Source organism: Sminthopsis crassicaudata, chromosome 6, assembly GCF_048593235.1.
Source record: "Sminthopsis crassicaudata isolate SCR6 chromosome 6, ASM4859323v1, whole genome shotgun sequence".
Classification (NCBI taxonomy): Eukaryota; Metazoa; Chordata; class Mammalia; order Dasyuromorphia; family Dasyuridae; genus Sminthopsis; species Sminthopsis crassicaudata.
The window spans coordinates 249,701,798-249,718,791 of NC_133622.1; the positions used below are offsets into that span (position 1 = coordinate 249,701,798).

General features: G+C 63.7%; 2 protein-coding genes and 1 long non-coding RNA gene across 5 annotated transcripts in view; 2 read left to right on the plus strand and 1 right to left on the minus strand.

The window, feature by feature from the left end:
- Positions 1-8,807, plus strand: STIP1 (stress induced phosphoprotein 1). 2 transcript variants are annotated; one of them, XM_074273351.1, is made up of 14 exons: positions 1-153; positions 3,053-3,262; positions 3,351-3,492; positions 3,603-3,744; positions 4,114-4,282; positions 5,237-5,363; positions 5,446-5,548; positions 5,713-5,833; positions 6,182-6,278; positions 6,491-6,615; positions 7,183-7,219; positions 7,463-7,566; positions 7,678-7,850; positions 8,314-8,807. In XM_074273351.1, exons 1-14 carry the CDS (start codon positions 145-147, stop codon positions 8,384-8,386), a joined length of 1,632 nt encoding a protein of 543 aa, XP_074129452.1. In that variant the 5' UTR covers positions 1-144; the 3' UTR covers positions 8,387-8,807. The 2 variants fall into 2 exon arrangements, 1 of the variants encoding a protein (XP_074129452.1); XR_012483181.1 differs by lacking the exon at positions 7,183-7,219 and having other exon boundaries at positions 6,491-6,675; positions 7,424-7,566.
- LOC141545952 (uncharacterized) lies at positions 8,431-10,336 on the minus strand. 2 transcript variants are annotated; one of them, XR_012483189.1, is made up of 2 exons: positions 10,206-10,336; positions 8,431-9,306 (listed from the first exon to the last, which is right to left on the minus strand). It is a non-coding gene; the product is annotated as an uncharacterized LOC141545952 (long non-coding RNA). The 2 variants fall into 2 exon arrangements; XR_012483190.1 differs by having other exon boundaries at positions 10,217-10,296.
- FERMT3 (FERM domain containing kindlin 3) overlaps positions 9,914-16,994 on the plus strand; it is a 7,636-nt gene continuing 555 nt past the window's right edge. Inside the window, exons 1-14 of the mRNA XM_074273350.1 lie at positions 9,914-10,063; positions 10,389-10,528; positions 13,126-13,359; positions 13,547-13,666; positions 13,764-13,932; positions 14,304-14,406; positions 14,680-14,787; positions 15,108-15,239; positions 15,321-15,370; positions 15,521-15,645; positions 15,719-15,825; positions 15,899-16,132; positions 16,423-16,547; positions 16,799-16,940. Of these exons, the coding sequence (XP_074129451.1) occupies positions 10,405-10,528; positions 13,126-13,359; positions 13,547-13,666; positions 13,764-13,932; positions 14,304-14,406; positions 14,680-14,787; positions 15,108-15,239; positions 15,321-15,370; positions 15,521-15,645; positions 15,719-15,825; positions 15,899-16,132; positions 16,423-16,547; positions 16,799-16,940 (1,773 nt within the window). The 5' untranslated portion in view covers positions 9,914-10,063; positions 10,389-10,404. The remainder of the gene's footprint in view (positions 10,064-10,388; positions 10,529-13,125; positions 13,360-13,546; positions 13,667-13,763; positions 13,933-14,303; positions 14,407-14,679; positions 14,788-15,107; positions 15,240-15,320; positions 15,371-15,520; positions 15,646-15,718; positions 15,826-15,898; positions 16,133-16,422; positions 16,548-16,798; positions 16,941-16,994) is intronic.

A 16,994-nucleotide genomic window follows, 5' to 3' on the forward strand; every position in this document is an offset into this window, starting at 1 on the left:
AATAGGGCGGCTGCGAAGGGGCGGGACCCGGGAGTCCCGGCAGCTTCTAGTAGGTTCCAGAAGGCGGCGCGTGCGGCTGGGAGCTGGGCGCGAGCGAGCGGGCGGGCGGACGGATTCACGGCTGCCTCGGCTCCGGCTCGGGCCATGGAGCAGGTGAGGAGAGGCCGGCAGCCGGCGGGAGAGCCGGACTGGGGGCGAGCGGGGGGCGCCGGGAGCCAGGGCCGCCGCTGAGGTAACTCCCCGCGGCCTCAGCCCTGGCCGGGGGGAGCGCCCGGGGCCCAGGGAGGGGCGGCCAGGCCGGCCCGGGCCCGGGGCAGAGGGCGGTTACTGGGGCGCCGGGGGTAGATTGAGTGGGGGAGGAGGGAAGGAGGGGGGGGCGCCAGGTCCAGGGAAGGGCGAGGGGGGGAGGGGCAAGGACTGGGGGGGGCTGGGAAGGTGGGGGGGCGCTGAGGTCCCCGAGGAGCTGGGGGAGACAGGAAGTTACTGGGGAGTCTGAGGCAGGATCGATTCCTGGAAGGAGGAGGAAAGGTCCGAAGAGGACGCGGCCCCCCCCTTCCCTCCCCCTCCCCCCTCCCCGCCATAGAGCTTCTGATCCCGCTGTGAGCGGAGAGGGAGCGCAGAGCGGGGTGATGCCGAGGGCTGAGTCCGGGGCGATGGGCCCGGGGGGCTCGGTCTGGGCACTTGGGATGGGGGGGCTCGGGGTGTACGCCCAGAATGTGGGGGTTCAGTTTGGGCATCCGAGAGATTAGCGGGCCCTGGCGAGCTGGGGGGGGCCGAGGACCGGGGTCTGAGAGCCGGAACGTGGTTTGTTGGAGTGAAGCACAAGTTGTGGGGGCGCCCGAGGGGAAGGCTCCGTGGGGCCTAGTGGGGGGTCCAGGCCCCGGCTCCCCGGCAGTCATCCGTCCTAGGGCTTCTCCCAGGGCCTGGCGTGCGCGGCTCCAAGCCTCTGGGAGGGGGAGCCCCCCAGGTCCGGTGAGGGCCCTGCTCCTCTGGAAGGCCCCCTTTGGGATGAACCTGTGGGGGCCCGACCCACTTCTAGGCTAGACGCCTCTTTTTTCCCATCACTTCGTGGCCCCCCCAGTTTTAGGTCCGGCAGGGGCGGGGCAGGGTGGAAGGGAGAGCCTGAGTGGGGCCCGGGCCCAGACCTGCGCCCGCTCCGGCCTCCCTGGTCCGCGGACGGGCCGAGGACTGAACGAAGGCAGCCCCCGTGACTCTTGAGATGTTGTTGGACAAGTTCTTGGCTTTCTGGGCTGGCGCCCCGGGCAGACCCCCAGCTTCTGAGCCCAGCCAGAGAAACTTGGGGAGAGGAAGGAAGGGTTAGACTCCTCCCCCTGGAGGAGCTCAGGACCACCCGCCTGGGTGCCACCTTCTGCAAGCTGGGTGTCCTCCGGGCCGCTCCCCTCCCCAAGTGCGTTTTACAGATGAGAACACTGAGGCCCAGAAAAGGATTTGTCCCAAGCCCGCGGGGGAGGGGCGGGCGGATGGGGCCTCCCCCGCTTAGCTGAAAGCTTTTCCTAGGGTATCCTCGGCGCATCCCTCAGCTCGCCGTCTCCCAGGTTTTATGTCTTCTCTTCTGTTGCCCTTGAACAAGTCCCTCGTGTAGCTTGTGATTAGGAGAGTCACGAACTGTGGAAACATTTGAGCAGCACAAGCCGGAGCACGCTGGGGGCGACTCGAGGGTCCGGTCCTAAGTTACGTTGCGCTGGCACCGCAGGCCTGGGCAGAGCGCTCTCCTGGAAGTCCCCCTCGTCCCCGGGGGCCATCCCCCAGAACGCTCGGTTCACTTCTTGGCCGACCCACACTTAGCCGCTGGGTGGGAATCCTCCTCCTGCTGCCCTCGGCCGAACTTAGCAAGGCCCCTTTGGTTCGGCCCGCGGCGCCAGGATTGCGCGGGGAGGGCAGCAGGGTTCTCATTTGTGGGATTGCTCAGGGCTGTGGACGCTTGGGGTCCAGTTTGAAGTAGGCTCACCCTCTTGAAGAGGGAGAAGATCCGTACAGATGGGGGGGCCGCTTTTGAACCAGCATGGCCCTTCCCCTGTGGGAGCGCGTGTGCGGAGCCCTTGCCTGGGGGAGTGAGGGATGTCCTGGAGAGGTACCACGGACCCTCCCTCACGCATGTTCCTCCTACTTCCTCTGACTGGAGGTTAAAAAATGAGTCATAGATTTGGCTGAATTAAACTGAGCAGGGGACAGGCTTTATTTTCATCTCCCAAATGCTCCTGGGGGCCGCCTCTGGATTTCCCTCCGTTTCTGCTTCTCCGCTCAGGAGAAAAGTGTCTGCTCTCAGTGATAGGGATGAGGGGTTCTTACTGAACCCAGGAAATGGTGTCTCTTCTCTTCCAGAAGTAGGAAGTCTTTTCTGGTTTTCAAGAATCCCACCCAGTCACCGTAACAGAACAACATGGCCACGGGCTTTCTTTGCCAACTAATTCCTGCTTCCATGGGGCAATCCCACTGTAGTCTCACCTTCTTCGAGCTCCTTTCTGAGCCTAAACATTTTAGATCATTTGCTTGAGCGAGAACAGAGAAATTTGCAAATAAATTAAGCTGTTCCAGCCCGTGAGAACGACTGTTTGCAGCCGTTACTCAGAGAATGTGAAGGTCTGTCCATTTAATAACAATTTGTGTATTTTGGCGTAGAAAGAGTCGGTTAATTTTAGATTGTGGTTCAAAAAGAGTCAGACAGAGTGTTTTGGACTTGAAATCAGAGGGATCTGGCCTTGAATCGCTCCGGTGCCTTAGTGCCGTGTGGCCAGACGAGCCCCTGAATCTCCAAGCCTCCGTTTCCTCGCCCACGGAATGGGATTCCTAGCACTTGATAGGGTTGTTGCTGAGGTTTCCCTCGGCGTGTGTGTTCGGTCCTGTGTTTTTCTGACTCCTTCAGGGAAGGAGGGACTCCACGGGGGCTGCTGGGCCAGGCTCCTGCAGGAGGAAGCTCCAGACCCCACGGCAGTCCTGCATGCTGCAGCGCTTCGGTGGAGCTTGTGTGGGAGTGAAGCCTTGGGGCTGCACGAGCACCTGGCCACCTGCCTTTCCCTCGTGCTTTTCTCAGGTGAATGAGCTGAAGGAAAAGGGCAACAAAGCCCTAAGTGCTGGCAACATCGACGACGCGCTGCGATGTTATTCGGAGGCCATCAAGCTGGACCCACAGAACCATGTGCTCTACAGCAATCGTTCTGCTGCCTACGCCAAGAAGGGGGACTATCAGAAGGCCTATGAGGATGGCTGCAAGACTGTGGACTTGAAGCCAGAGTGGGGCAAGGTGAGCTGGGGAGGGGCCTCCCGAGGCAGTGCCGGGGGGAAGGGGCAGCTGTCCTGTGCTCACCAGGGGCCTCCTCCGCTGCTTTCAGGGCTACTCCCGGAAGGCGGCCGCCCTCGAGTTCTTAAACCGGTTTGAAGAAGCTAAACGGACCTACGAGGAGGGACTGAAGCATGAAGCCAGCAATTCTCAGCTCAAGGAGGGGCTGCAGAACATGGAGGCCCGGCTGGCTGGTGGGTGTCACGCTCCGTCCCTTCTCCCCTTGTCCTCGTGAATACGAGATCTCCCCGGGGTGACCCTTTGTGACACACACTGAGGGCCTCTGGTGTTGTGTCTGGTGCAGAGAGGAAGTTCATGAACCCCTTCAACACCCCCCACCTGTACCAGAAGTTGGAGAATGACCCTCGGACGCGGGCTCTGCTGAATGACCCCAGCTACAAAGAGCTGATTGAGCAGCTCCGCAATAAGCCCTCAGATTTGGGCACGTAAGTGAGGGCATTTTTGCCCACCTGCCCCCCTCTTGAGAAAGGGATGCCCAACTCATGTGTCCTCAGCAACGGAGGAGCATTTGTATCCTCCTCCTGCCTGTCAGACCCTCGCCATCTTCCCCAGCCCGCGCTTCCCTTTGCACCTTTCTGTCCTTCGGGTTTTGGTCCTGGCCTGTGATTCTTCCACCAAAGCCACTTGGCAACTCCTTTAAATGGTGGCCTTTTGATTTCCTGGGCTCTCCAAGGTCGAGGGACTTGGCCGTGGTTACTCACGGGAGGAGCTCCTGAGCCAGGCTACACTGCTCAGTGAGGGGTCTGAGCCGTGGCTCACTCGGGGGTGCCAATGACCGCCTTTCCCATGTACAGGAAGTTGCAGGACCCCCGTGTTATGACCACACTGAGTGTACTTCTTGGTGTGGATCTGGGCAGCATGGATGAGGAAGAGGAGGTGGTGTCCCCACCACCACCCCCTCCTCCCAAGAAGGAGACCAAGCCCGAACCCATGGAGGAAGATCTTCCTGAGAACAAGAAGCAGGTATGGGCTTCCCATGACTGTCGCCTTCTCCTCATGTCTACCCTGGAAGCAGCTGGCCTGGCCTTCCTGAAGGGGGTCTGGTGTGGGAGGGGAGGGGGGCTGCCCAAAGTCCTAGGCTCTATTTTCAGAAATGAAATCAAGTAGCCTTGACCCACTCCCCCAGGTGTTGAAGGCCTTTTTTTGTTAGCTTTAAGGCGAGTGAATAAATCAGTGCTCAGAGTATTGGTGACAGATCAAGGATTGGGGGGGGGCTGGCATCTGGCCCTTTGGGGTGTGACCATTGGCTCAAGGAGGGAAGCCCTGCCTCAGGTGGGAAGAATGTTGTAAATTTGTTGCCATTTAAAACCATCTGAGGCGTTGAGGACGAGGGGTTGACTGCATGGAGAGCGGGGCCACAAGGCTTGTGCTTTAGCAGTCGTCCCAGGCTTGGCACATGCTGGGACACCTCATCATTTCCCTGCTGGCGGCAACAGCCAAGCAACTGTTCCCAAGTTTAGCACCCGCCACAGAGGGCCCGCGTGGGCTTCATCAGGGTGTCTCAGAGCCGGGGTAACGGCTCCCCAGGAGTGAGCTAATCACTCCCGCCGTGGCTTCCCACCACCCCCCTTGATCATTGTTCCCTGATGAGCAGAATCCTGTGGCAGTGTGGGTGGCCGCAGCCATGAGCCAGAAATAAAACTTGTCCCAAACTAAGTAGAGAGTACGGGAGGAGTGGGGCCCAACTTGCCACACTGTTGCCTCACTGGAGTCCACGTAGTGGGGGGGAGCCATAGAGAGGGCTACGAGAATGGGAGGTGGGAGTAGTCACGCTTGTCCAGACACCTCTTCAGCGGAAAGCAAGCTGCCAGCTGTGGCCAGCGGTAGGGGCATCGCCTGCCAAGGCCCGGCTTCGGCTCTGGGCCTGCTCAGGACCCTGCTCATAGCTGGTTGTGGGGGCCTTTCATCCTCCTCCAGGCTCTGAAAGAAAAGGAGCTGGGAAACGACGCCTACAAGAAGAAGGACTTCGCCACAGCCTTGAAGCATTATGACCGAGCCAAGGACTTGGACCCCACAAACATGACCTACATTACCAATCAGGCAGGTGAGTGCCTGGGCTGCGGCCTGGACGAGGGTGGGCAGGCGGGTCCTGACTCGGTGTCCTCCTGACTCTGCTCTCTTGGCAGCGGTGTACTTTGAACAGGGAGACTACAATAAGTGCCGAGAGCTCTGTGAGAAGGCCATCGAGGTGGGGAGAGAGAATCGGGAGGACTATCGGCAGATTGCAAAGTGAGCACCCCTTTTCCTGGCGTGGACCCAGAATGGGGGGAGGGGAAGGGAGTGGCCAGAGCTGGGCCAGCCAGCACCGGGGGTGAGGAGAGAGAAGGCAGCATCGAGGCTATTGGGGAGTGGGGATGGGGGTGACTGAGCTGCCCTGTGCTTCCCATCCCTAGAGCTTACGCCCGAATTGGCAACTCTTACTTCAAAGAGGAGAAATACAAGGAAGCCATCCACTTCTACAACAAGTCCCTAGCCGAGCACAGGACCCCAGATGTCCTCAAGAAGTGCCAGCAGGTCAGTGGCTGGAGGGGTCTTTGGGAGGACCTGCCAGGGGCAGTGAGCGAGCCTCTGGACCTTGTTGGGCCCAGCCCTCCTCTTCCACTTATCCTGTTATGGATCTTCTCAGGGCTGAACCTCTGGGGTTTTCTGCCTGCTCTCAGTTAAATTTGGTGGAGGAGTTTTTGCAGCCCAGACTGCGTTGGAATGTCAGGTGGTGTTGCTGGGAGGTTAAGGAACCCGCTGAAGAGCATCCCATTGATGTGCCAACCTCACAACTAGCTAGCCTGCATTCCATGGTGACCAGGCCTTGGGCAAACTCACCCTGGGCATCATTGCCAATGGCCACTCGGGTTCCTTTTTCAGGCTGAGAAAATCCTAAAGGAGCAGGAGAGGCTGGCTTACATCAACCCCGACCTGGCCTTGGAGGAGAAGAACAGAGGCAATGAGTGTTTCCAGAAAGGTGTGGGCTTGGGCTGGGCAGGGGAGCCTCAGCCAGCGACCACTCTTGGCAGATGGGGAAACTTGGGTGAAGTGCCAGGGACCCCAAGCCACAAAGGGCAGGTGTGGAGTTTGGTGGGACTTGAGTCTTCCTGGCTTCCCGGCTAGTGTTCTGCACCCTGGAGACCCATGCAGGCTCAGAGACTTGACATAAGGTTCCCTCCTCTCCCCCAGGGAACTATCCTCAGGCCATGAAGCATTACACGGAAGCCATCAAAAGGAACCCCAAGGATGCCAAGCTGTACAGCAACCGCGCCGCTTGTTACACCAAGCTTCTGGAGTTCCAGCTGGCGCTCAAGGTCAGGCAAGGGGACCCTGAGAGGCATTGGACCCCACGCGCTGCTCTCTGTAGTCCCTCAGTGGGGGAGGGGGGGTTTTGCCTTGTGCACCTCCGGTGATTGCTTCGTTCAGCCCCTGAACGCTTAGTCTTAGTGGGCCTGTGCTCCTTGGCCTGAAATAGGCCCGAGATGCTCGCACGCACCCCTGAACACCATCAAGCAGTGTGCACTGCTCCCTTGGCTTCCCTCCCTTTGATTTGGGGGCTTTTCTACCCAGGGGAGCTTGCTGCTCTGGCAGCTGAGGGAGAGTCTGTGCCCCCTCTGCCAGTGAGGAGGAGATTCTTGGGCGAGGGTCCTAGGAGCAAGGCCTGGAGCCAGGTGTGGGAGTGAACTGTTGACACAGGGTGGGCATCCTTCTGGTCTTGTACCTGAGGGAGCTAAAGCCCAAAGCCTTGAGGGCACAGAGCTGGCTCTTAGCAAGCCCCAGAGTCCTCATTGGGTGAGATTTCAGGTGACTGAGGACATGTGGGGGAGGGGCAGGGCCTGCACGTCTGGTGGGCACTCATGACCTTCACTCTGCCTTTCCAGGATTGTGAAGAATGCATCCAGCTGGAGCCGACCTTCAGTAAGTACGGCCTCCCTAGCTTTTGGGGGAGGTCCTGGGTCAGTCCCTGTCTTTGCTCCTCCTAGGAAGATAAGCTGCCAAGGTTGGAAGCACTGTGGCCTAACCCTGGCACAGCATGGCATGAGGAGTCATCTGTCCTCCCCAACCTCTGCCTCCGTGGGGGGGTGCTCGCTGTTTACCTGGTGTGGTTTCCTCAGGTTCCAGGCTATGGCTTTACCCCCATCCCCCTTATTCTGCCCCCAGTCAAGGGTTATACCCGGAAAGCAGCTGCCCTCGAAGCCATGAAGGACTACACGAAGGCCATGGACGTCTACCAGAAGGCCCTAGACCTGGACTCCAACTGTAAGGTAGTAGCCCACCCTGGCCTCTCACCCACCTGTGCCTCCCCTCTGGTCTGGCCCCTCCCTGCTGAGCCAGCCCAGGCTGAGGCCCATCCTTCTCTCCCTGCCCGGGGGTAGGAGGCGGCCGACGGCTACCAGCGCTGTGTGATAAGCCAGTACAACCGTCACGACAATCCTGAGGACGTGAAGCGGCGAGCCATGGCTGACCCCGAGGTGCAGCAGATCATGAGTGACCCAGCCATGCGGCTGATCCTGGAGCAGATGCAGAAGGACCCGCAGGCGCTCAGCGAGTAAGTGGGGGCAAGGAGGCTGCTGCCCCTTTCTGGCCGGGCCAGCAGAGGCCTTTAAACGCAGGGACACGGCCTGCAGAGCCCTTTTGGGGCTGGGTCACAAACACGACTGCTGGGGAAATCCCTCTTGTGTGACCGTGCATCCAACCTCACTTTGCCAATAAGGGGAGGGGAGGAGGAATTTAGAATTATAGAAAGCGATGACGCTTTTTTTGTGTAAAAATAACAATTTGATTAAAAGAAAAGGCATCAAAGAAATTGCGTTGGGTTACGAGGGAGCAGCAATTCTAAGGTCTAAGGGTTTGTACAGTGACTTGGGCCCAGCTTAAGAGGCCTTGGTTCCGGAGCCCCCCATTGAGGGCCGTTGCCTCCTGACTAGCACAGGGCCAAATTGGGGTTGATCGGTTCCAAGGAGCTTGGAGACACGGGCCGGGGGCATTCACGGCTTCTTTTTCTCTCATAGACACTTAAAGAACCCCGTAATCGCCCAGAAGATCCAGAAGCTGATGGACGTGGGTCTCATCGCGATTCGGTGATGACTTGTGGAGCCCCCGTCCCTCCCCCCTTTTCTGTGCAAAGAGAAGCTGGGACCGCAGCCGGAGCAGAGAAGGGGACTGAAGAGACCCCCACCTCGTCTCTATATTTATACATATATACGTACATATATGTGTGGAGGACACAGACTTCCGCCCCCCGTGCCGCTGCCTGGCGGCTGCCCAGCACATGCATGGTCTCTTCACTGCTGCCCCTTTCAGGCCCGCCCCCCTCCCCTGGCGCCGTCCCAGCCGCTCTCCCCCCTTAGTTGGTTTTGTTTTTTATTTGGGGCAGTGGGTGTGTTGGGGGAGGGAAGGGGGGCCCTTCCCTCCCCTCCCGTGGCTCCCCTGCCCCTGCTCATTGTTAAGCCCACGCCCCCATTACCTCCAAATAAAAGAAGCCAGTCGGCGTGGTTATGGGTTACCGAGGTCTCGACTCCTTTTCTTGGTGGGCAGCTGTTGGGGCTCCTGGCAGAGGGGATGAGGTGGGCACGGTGAAGGAGGACTAGGGACACTAGGGGGTGCTGTTGCCCTTCATGTGGTCTAATGGTCTGGAGCTGCACCAAGCCCAAGCAGCCTGGGCTGGCTGGCGGGGGCAGGGGGCTCTCCTTGCCTCTTCCTTCTTCCCTGGCTGGCAGCCCCACTAGGGCCTCTCATGATCGAGGCCTGGGGTGTTTCCTGGTGGTCAGCTGGCCGGGAGGATGAAGGAGTCCAGGGTCAGGCCTGGAACTTCCTGCTGACTCTCCGGTTCTGTCCCAGGCCCTGGGCATCTCCTGCAGGGAGGGGGGGTGCTGGGGATACACCATGGACCCTGAAGTCAGGAGGGCCTGGGAGACGGCTGGCACTTAGCGGGGCAGGGTCCTTACCCAAAGGCCTAAGGAGACCCGGCTGCTGGTCCTCTGCTCGCGATTTAATAGAGGAACCTAAAGTAGAGGGACACCCACAGCTCCGGCACTGGTGCCATGCACGCAGTGGGGCAGGGCCCTGTGGCCCCTCACTGTGCCAGCAGGCAGGGAATGGTGGATGGGCACAGGAGGAAGCCCTCGCCAGCCTGGCACCTCCAGGACAACTGTTGAGCTGTGGGGGCCGGGGGATTCGGGGATAGCAGTGCCCCTTTGGGGTTTTCTTGGCAGTGACCCTGTGTTCTTTGCCATTTCCTCCAGCCCGTTACACAGCAGGAAACTGAGGCAGGCCAGTGTAAGTGACTGGCAGAAAGCCAGATCGGCCCTGAGGCACCTGGCCCTCCGGGCACCACGGGGCACACATGGCAGCCTCTGAGGCCTTCCTGGAGCTCCTCTCCTGGGCTCCTCCATTTATGCTGCCCGTGCTCTCAGACGCCCACAATGTTCTCTGCCCCAAAGCCAGGGCTCAGGCCGAGTGGGCTTGTGGGGGCCCTCGTGGGTCCCAGGGTGGACCCTCCTCCCAGCAGTTCCCTCTTTGTGGTCCAAGCCCCAGTTCTGTGAGTGACAAGTGCTCCTCCACAGCTTCCTGGCCCTGGGGCCTCCCCTCCCCAGGGGGTGGAGCCGGGCTGAACTGCAGATAAGGCAGAGCCAGGGGCAGCCCTGAGGAGCAAGGGCACCCACAGACCGGTAGAGAAGGGGCGCCTGCTGCAGACGGGGGTGCCCGTGCCCAAAGACACGCAGAGGGGCAGCAGCTGCCCTTGGGCAACCCCCAGGAGAGGTGAGTGAGGTTCTGAGGGGCGGGCCCTGGTTCTGAGTCCCTCCATGTGCCCAGCTCCCAGGCGGGCTTGCCCTCGTTGCAAGGGTGGAGACGGAAAGGCGGGTGGAGGGAGGGGCTGCCCAACTCCCCAGACTTTGCTTACCTGGGTATAACCTGGGTATAAACCACCTCTCAGGGCAGCGGGCCCATCCAGGCAGGGCAGAGGCCCAGCCTCCGGCCGGCCCTTCCTGCCTGGCCCCCCACGGGACCCCCAGGCCAGGAAAGGAGAGCTGAGCCTGCAGGGGAGCCGAGGGAGAGCTTGCCAGGCCCCTGTGCCCCTCTCCAGGACCCGGCCGGCAGCCATGGCAGCCTGGGAGCTCCAGGTGTTCGTGGGGGACCCCGACGTCCAGGAGGAGTCGGTGACCCTTCTGGTCACGGGCGAGTCCCACATCGGCGGCGTCATCCTCAAGATCGTGGAGGAGATCAGTGAGTAGGGCCCCTGCTGCCCCGACCCCCAGCCCGCCGCCTTCCTGCCCTGCCCTCCCCACCCGGAGGCTCGTGATAAGGCCCTCCAGTGACTCAGGTCCTAGCCACTTGTTCCCCAAATAAGGAGCTCCCCGACTTCCCCCTCCCCCAGCTCGGCCTTCCATTGCTCTCTCCCGGGGCAGCCCGGCCCCCCGTCTCCCACAAGTCAGCGCTGCTTAGCCGGAGCGAGGGACGAAGCCCCGGGGGTCCCCATTCCCTGGAACCCCCACCCGGGGCCCAGGGGGTCCGTCTGCCCCCCGGGCCGACCACAGCCCGAGTCTCTGGGGCCAGCCTTCGGCCAGGCCGCCTGCTTGCTCATCCTGTCCCCCATGAGTCGCACTTCCCCCCGAAGAAAAAAATGCCTGACGGAAGGAAGCTGTCGGGGCGATGGGCGAGCTGGAAAGGCCCTTCCCTGCCCCCACAGGAAGTTGCAGCAGAGCACCCTGTGGTATCAGAGGGGCACAGCTGGGTGCTGGAGGGGGCGGGGGTGGGCGCTTCTGCCCACTCTGTGCCCCCACCGGCCCAAGCTTCCTGAGCCGGGCACAGTGAGAGGCCCGAGGGCTCCAGGAAGGGCCCCAGAGGGCAGACTGGGACCCAGGGAATGACTGCCCACTGCGCCCCCACTGGTACTTACTCCGTCTATTCTTTGCTTCCTCACTTAACGGAGCTGGCACATCCCAGGATTGTTGTCCATTTTACAGGAGGGGCCACTGAGGCTCAGTGAGAGTAACTGACCACCTGGAGTAGTGAGTGTCAGAGACAGGCCGCAAACCCGAGCCTCGGCCCCCAGCCGCCGCCCAGCGCCCACGTGTACACACAGCATGACAGGGTAGCCCGTTTCTCATCTGCGTATGTGCCTTCTACATGTGTGTAACACGTATGCGCACGCGCGTGCACCTTCTCCCCTGGGATTCCCCCAGCCTAGGAGCTACGGGGTCGGAGGGTTTGCCTGGACCCTTGGGAGACAGAAATGACGCGCCCAGTATGTCAGTGAGCGTTTATTAAGCACTTACTGTGTGCTCCAAAAAAGGTAGAAAACAGTTGGTGTCCTTAGGGAGCTCCCGGTCTCTTGGCAACAAGTGTGACGAAGAGTGGAGGAAAGGTCTGAGAAATGGCGTGATCCGGAAGGCCCCGGAAAGGCCTCCAGAGGGGACACGCCAGGGGGCGGCGGTGAGGAGAGAGCGGGCTTGGCCCCAGCCCAGTCCAGGCAAAGGCCTGGAGTTGGGAGATGACAGGGCAGTCTTGGAGACGCCAGCGGCTTGGCGAATTGGAGCAGAGCGTGCCGGTGATAAGGGGGCGACAAGAGGGACTAGAGATGCCCAGCGGAGGGGCTGAGATTGGACCCAGATCAGTCTGATGGGTCATACGTGGAGCCGGGCCTGGGGCCTGGCACGGGGGCGACCAGAAATGCCCGTTGCCCTTCCCGCCCGAGACCCGCTGGTTTGGGAGGGATCAATCTGTGGCCCCTTGACAGCCGGCTGGAGAGTGGACCGCAGGGAAGAGCTCCCACAAGGACCACGGGTTCGAGGCCAGACCGGACGCTGCGGCCGGCACGGCCCATCCCCGGCCAACGCCACCCGGCTCCGACGTATGAGCTGATGACGCTCGCTGGCGCGGCTGCCGCCCTTGGAGAGGCCGACGGGGAGGCTGGGCCTGTGCCACGGCTGCTGCGTTTGGCCGTTCTGGGGCTGGGGCAGCTGTTGGGTCAACAGTCCTGTAGGGAAGGCAGGGTTGGAATTCGTCCCATTTGACAGAGGGGAAAACTGAGGCAGAGATAAAGTGACTCGTCCAGGATCACAAAAAAAAGTAAGGAGCAGAGGCAAGGTTTGAGCAAGAGTCTTCTCTGCATCCAGAATCCTCCTTAGGAGTCCTCCCTAAGAGTCCTCCCCACATTCAGAATCCTCCCTAGGAATCCTCCCCAGATCTGGAGTGCTCCCTAGATCCAGCTTGCTTTCTAGTGAATGTCCTCACAAAAGGCTTGCTGAGACTTCGGTCTGGAATCCGGCCCGGCCTTACGGGAAGGGTACAGTCCGGAGGCAGGAGTCATGTGATCTCAGTGCCCATGGCTCCCTCCGAGCTGGGTGGGGAACCTCCTGGAGAGGTGTGGGTTCTGAGTGCGAGGCCCGGCTCTGACCCCGCAGCCGGGGTGGGGGGGCGGTGGCCCCGAACTCCTTCCTCAGGGAGGAGCCCGGCCTGGGCCGGTGACCGGAGCGCCAGCCTGGGGGAAGTGGCCCGGGCGGCCTCGGCGGCCAGGCGCTGACCACCCTCGAGGAAGGGCCTCGGACACGGCCCGTCTGCCCCCAGCTGGGAGAGCCGTGACGGTGGGGCCCAGCGGAGCCCAGGGGAGCAGGGACGGCCCGCCCGACTCTTACTGGCGCCCCCTGGGGGCCAGGGGAGGAGGGCCTCTGTTCCCAATCCTTGTCCCCACAGCCTCCCTCCCAACTGTTTCCCCAGGAGTGGGAGGGGCCCAAGGAAGCAACCCCCAGTTCCCCATCCCCCCTCCCCGGGTGTCCCCCCCAGCTCCCCCCTCCCCTCCTCACCGGCCCCTCCCCCGGCAGAGCGGAAGCAGGACTGGTCGGACCACGGGCTGTGGTGGGAGCAGAAGAAGCTGTGGCTGCTGCAGACCCACTGGACCCTGGACAAGTACGGCATCCTGGCGGACGCCCGGCTCTACTTCGGCCCGCAGCACCGGCCCGTCACCCTGCGGCTGCCCAACCGCCGGGCCCTGCGGCTGCGCGCCAGCTTCTCGCAGCCCCTCTTCCGCGCCGTGGCCGCCATCTGCCGCGTCCTCAGTGAGTGTCCCGGCCGCTGTCCCCGACCTCCCCGTCCTCCCCGCCCGTGTCCTTCGCTCCCAGGGGGGCCGGGGGAGGGGCCCTGGGCCCCTGTGGGCCGTCCCCTTGTGTACCCATTGTGCAGATGAGCCCGAGGGCCCGAGTGGTGCTTGAGCGCCCCTCCCCCAAGGGCCCTTCCTCTCCACAGGCATCCGCCACCCTGAGGAGCTGTCCCTGCTCCGGGCCCCGGAGAAGAAGGAGAAGAAGAAGAAGGACAAGGAGCCAGAAGAGGAGGTGTTTGACCTGTCCTCGGTGGTCCTGGCTGCCGGTGAGCCGCAGGGCGAGGGGGAGCTTGGGAGGGCAGGAGCTTGGGGGGAGGGGCAGGCAGGGAGAGCCGGGGCCTGACCCCTCCCCCGCCCCCTCAGGAGTGGCCCCGGCCCAGTTCCGGGGGATGCCGGCCCACTTCTCCGACAGCCCCGAGACCGAGGCCTGTTACCGGATGCTCAGCCGCCCCCAGCCGCCCCCAGACCCCGCCCAGCTGCTGCGCCTGCCCCGGCCCGGCTCCCTGGCTGACAAGACCCAGCTGCACAGCAGGTATCGGCCGGCCGCCGGGCACCCGGGGCTCTCAGGTCAAAGCCAGAGAGCCTGGAGGGCAGGCCGCAAGGAGGGGGCTGGGAGAGCCAATGCTGCCCCAAGCCCGACCGGCCGAGACTTCCGGGGCTCCGGGGAGGGCTGCTACCTGGGACACCTGTTGTTTCCTGACCTGTTAAATGTGGCTGACATCCCGCCAGGGCGGCCTTGAGACGCTAGTGCTGGGCAGGGGGCGCTGGGGGCCCCGAGGAGGCCGGAGGGCAGCATCTTGTCTCCAGCCCCAGGGGGCCACAGCCCGCAGGACCCCCTCAGCCCCCGGGGAGCAGGGGTGGGACCCACTGACCGCAGGGCTCCCCGCTTCCTCGCCCCCCCAGGTGGCTGGACTCCTCCAGGTGTCTGATGCAGCAGGGAATCAAGCCCGGGGACACCCTGTGGCTGCGCTTCAAGTACTACAGCTTCTTTGACCTGGACCCCAAGGTGAGGGCGGTGTGGAAGGGGGGCCGGCGGGGGTGGGGAGGTGAGGGCGGGTCGGAGAAGATGAGCCTGGCCCCTCTGGTGGGAGAAACGTCTCCCACCCTCCCCTGCTCAAGAACCTGCTGGGGCTCCCCCTGGCAGCCCCTCCCCCAGCCTACCCTTCCTTGCTGGAAGGTCCTTGGGATTAATCACAGCGGTGACCACCAAAGCGCCCTCCCCCCAGGAGGGAAGCTGAGGCTGGGCCCCAGGCTGACACCCCCACCCCCACCCCCGCAGGCCGACCCTGTGCGCCTCACGCAGCTCTACGAGCAGGCCCGCTGGGACCTGCTGCTGGAGGAGATCGACTGCACGGAGGAGGAAATGATGGTCTTCGCGGCCCTGCAGGTAGGGCCCCCTCCCCCCGGAAGTCTGCCCCCATTGCTCCCATCGGATGGAGTGCCACCTTTGGCCTGCAGTCTCACCCTCCGCCTGCGGCTTAAGCCCTTTCTGGACGGTGGGGAGGAGGCGGAGGGTGGGGGAGGCTGGGAGAGCGGGGCCAGCCCCGGGGTCGGGGGTCACAGACCCCGGCTTCCCCCAAGGCCTGGACGGGAGGGGGCCGGGACGGGTCAGGGCTCCCCGGGGACTTCTCGGCTCGGGCTGGGCCCCCGGGGCCGAGGCTCAGGGCAGAGCCGGGGTCACCCGGACCCCGCCGTCCTGCCCCCCAGTACCACATTAACAAGCTGGCCCTGAGCGGGGACACGGAGGAGCCGGCCAGCCCCGGCGGCCTGGACGACCTGGACGCCGCCCTAAACAACCTGGAGGTGAAGCTGGAGGGCTCGGCCCCCACCGACGTGCTGGTGAGGAGGGGGGAGAGGAGGCCGCGGGGGGAGGGGGTGGCCCCGGCCAGCTCGGCGCTCAGGGTGCCCCTCGGCCCACAGGACAGCCTGACGGCCATCCCCGAGCTCAAGGACCATCTGCGCATCTTCCGGTGAGCCCCGGACCCTGGGCGAGGGGGGCCGGCCCGAGGGGGCTGCCTTGTTGGGGGTGATCCCAGCATGATCCAGGCCCCGGACGGGGCTGTCCCAGCTGTGACCCCCCGCCGGCTCGCTCTCCATCCCCGCCTCCCTCCTCGTCCCAGGCCCCGGAAGCTCACCCTCAAGGGCTACCGCCAGTACTGGGTCGTGTTTAAAGAGACCACGCTCTCCTACTACAAGAGCCAGGACGAGGCCCCCGGGGACCCCATCCAGCAGCTGCACCTGAAGGGTGAGCCCCCCTGCCCGGCCTCTGCCGCCCGCTCCCTCCGCGCCCCCCTCACGCCCCCTCCCTTTCTGCCTAGGCTGCGAGGTGGTGCCCGACGTCAACGTCTCCGGGCAGAAGTTCTGCATCAAGCTCCTGGTGCCCTCGCCGGAGGGCATGAGCGAGCTCTGCCTGCGCTGCCAGGACGTGAGTAGGGCGCGAGGGGCGGGGGGCGGGGGGCGGGCGCTGCGGCCCGGCCTGACCCGGCCTTCGCCCCCAGGAGCAGCAGTACGCCCAGTGGATGGCCGGCTGCCGGCTGGCCTCCAAGGGGCGCACCATGGCCGACAGCAGCTACCAGAGCGAAGTCCAGGCCATCCTGGCCTTCCTCAGCCTGCAGCGGGCCGGCGGAGGCTCGGGCCCGGCCAACCCGCAGGGCCCCGACGCCAGCGGGGAGGGGCTCAACCCCCACGGCCTCGTGGCCCCCCGGTTCCAGCGGAAGCTGAAGGCCAAGCAGGTGCGCGGGGGAGGGGGTGCGGAGAAGGGCATGACCCAGGGGGGCGGGGGAGATGTGAAGGAAGGAACAAAGCGCCTCCTCCCGCAGACTGGGGGCTCGGGGACACGCATACATTGTTGGTGCAGCTGTGGGGGGCCCTGCGGGTCCTGGAGCTCACCGGAGCAGGGGGCGGGGCCGGGTGTCCCGGAGCCGCGCAGCCCGGGAGCTTCCAGGCCCGCCTTCCGGGCCTCTGCGCCCACTCTGCCCGGGCCGCCCGCCCTCCCGGCCCTAAAGCCGCCGCGCCCCCACAGCTGACCCCGCGGATCCTGGAGGCGCACCAGAACGTGGCCCGCCTGTCCCTGTCCGAGGCCAAGCTGCGCTTCATCCAGGCCTGGCAGTCCCTGCCCGACTTCGGCATCTCCTACTTCATCGTCAGGTACCGGCGGCGGCCCCTCCCCCCGGGCCCCCCCAGCGGTTCCGGATCCCCGAGCTGCGGGGCCAGAGGGCGGGACCTGACCCGGCGATGGCGGACGCCCAGCCAGTGACGGGCGGGCCGGGGGAGGGGCGAGCTCCCCGTTCCCGACTTCTAGCTCAGGCCGAGGCCACCCAGGTCCCCTGGGGGGGCTCGCCCCCTCCTCTGCCCGGCCCCTCCCCCAGCCGGACTCGGAGACGGCCCCTCCCCCCCAGGTTTAAGGGCAGCCGAAAGGACGAGGTCTTGGGCATCGCCAACAATCGCCTGATCCGCATCGACCTGGCCGTGGGCGACGTGGTGAAGACCTGGCGCTTCAGCAACATGCGGCAGTGGAACGTCAACTGGGACATCCGCCAGGTGGGCGGGGCGGGGCAAGGGAGGCGGGGCGGGGCAAGGGAGGCGGGGCGGGGC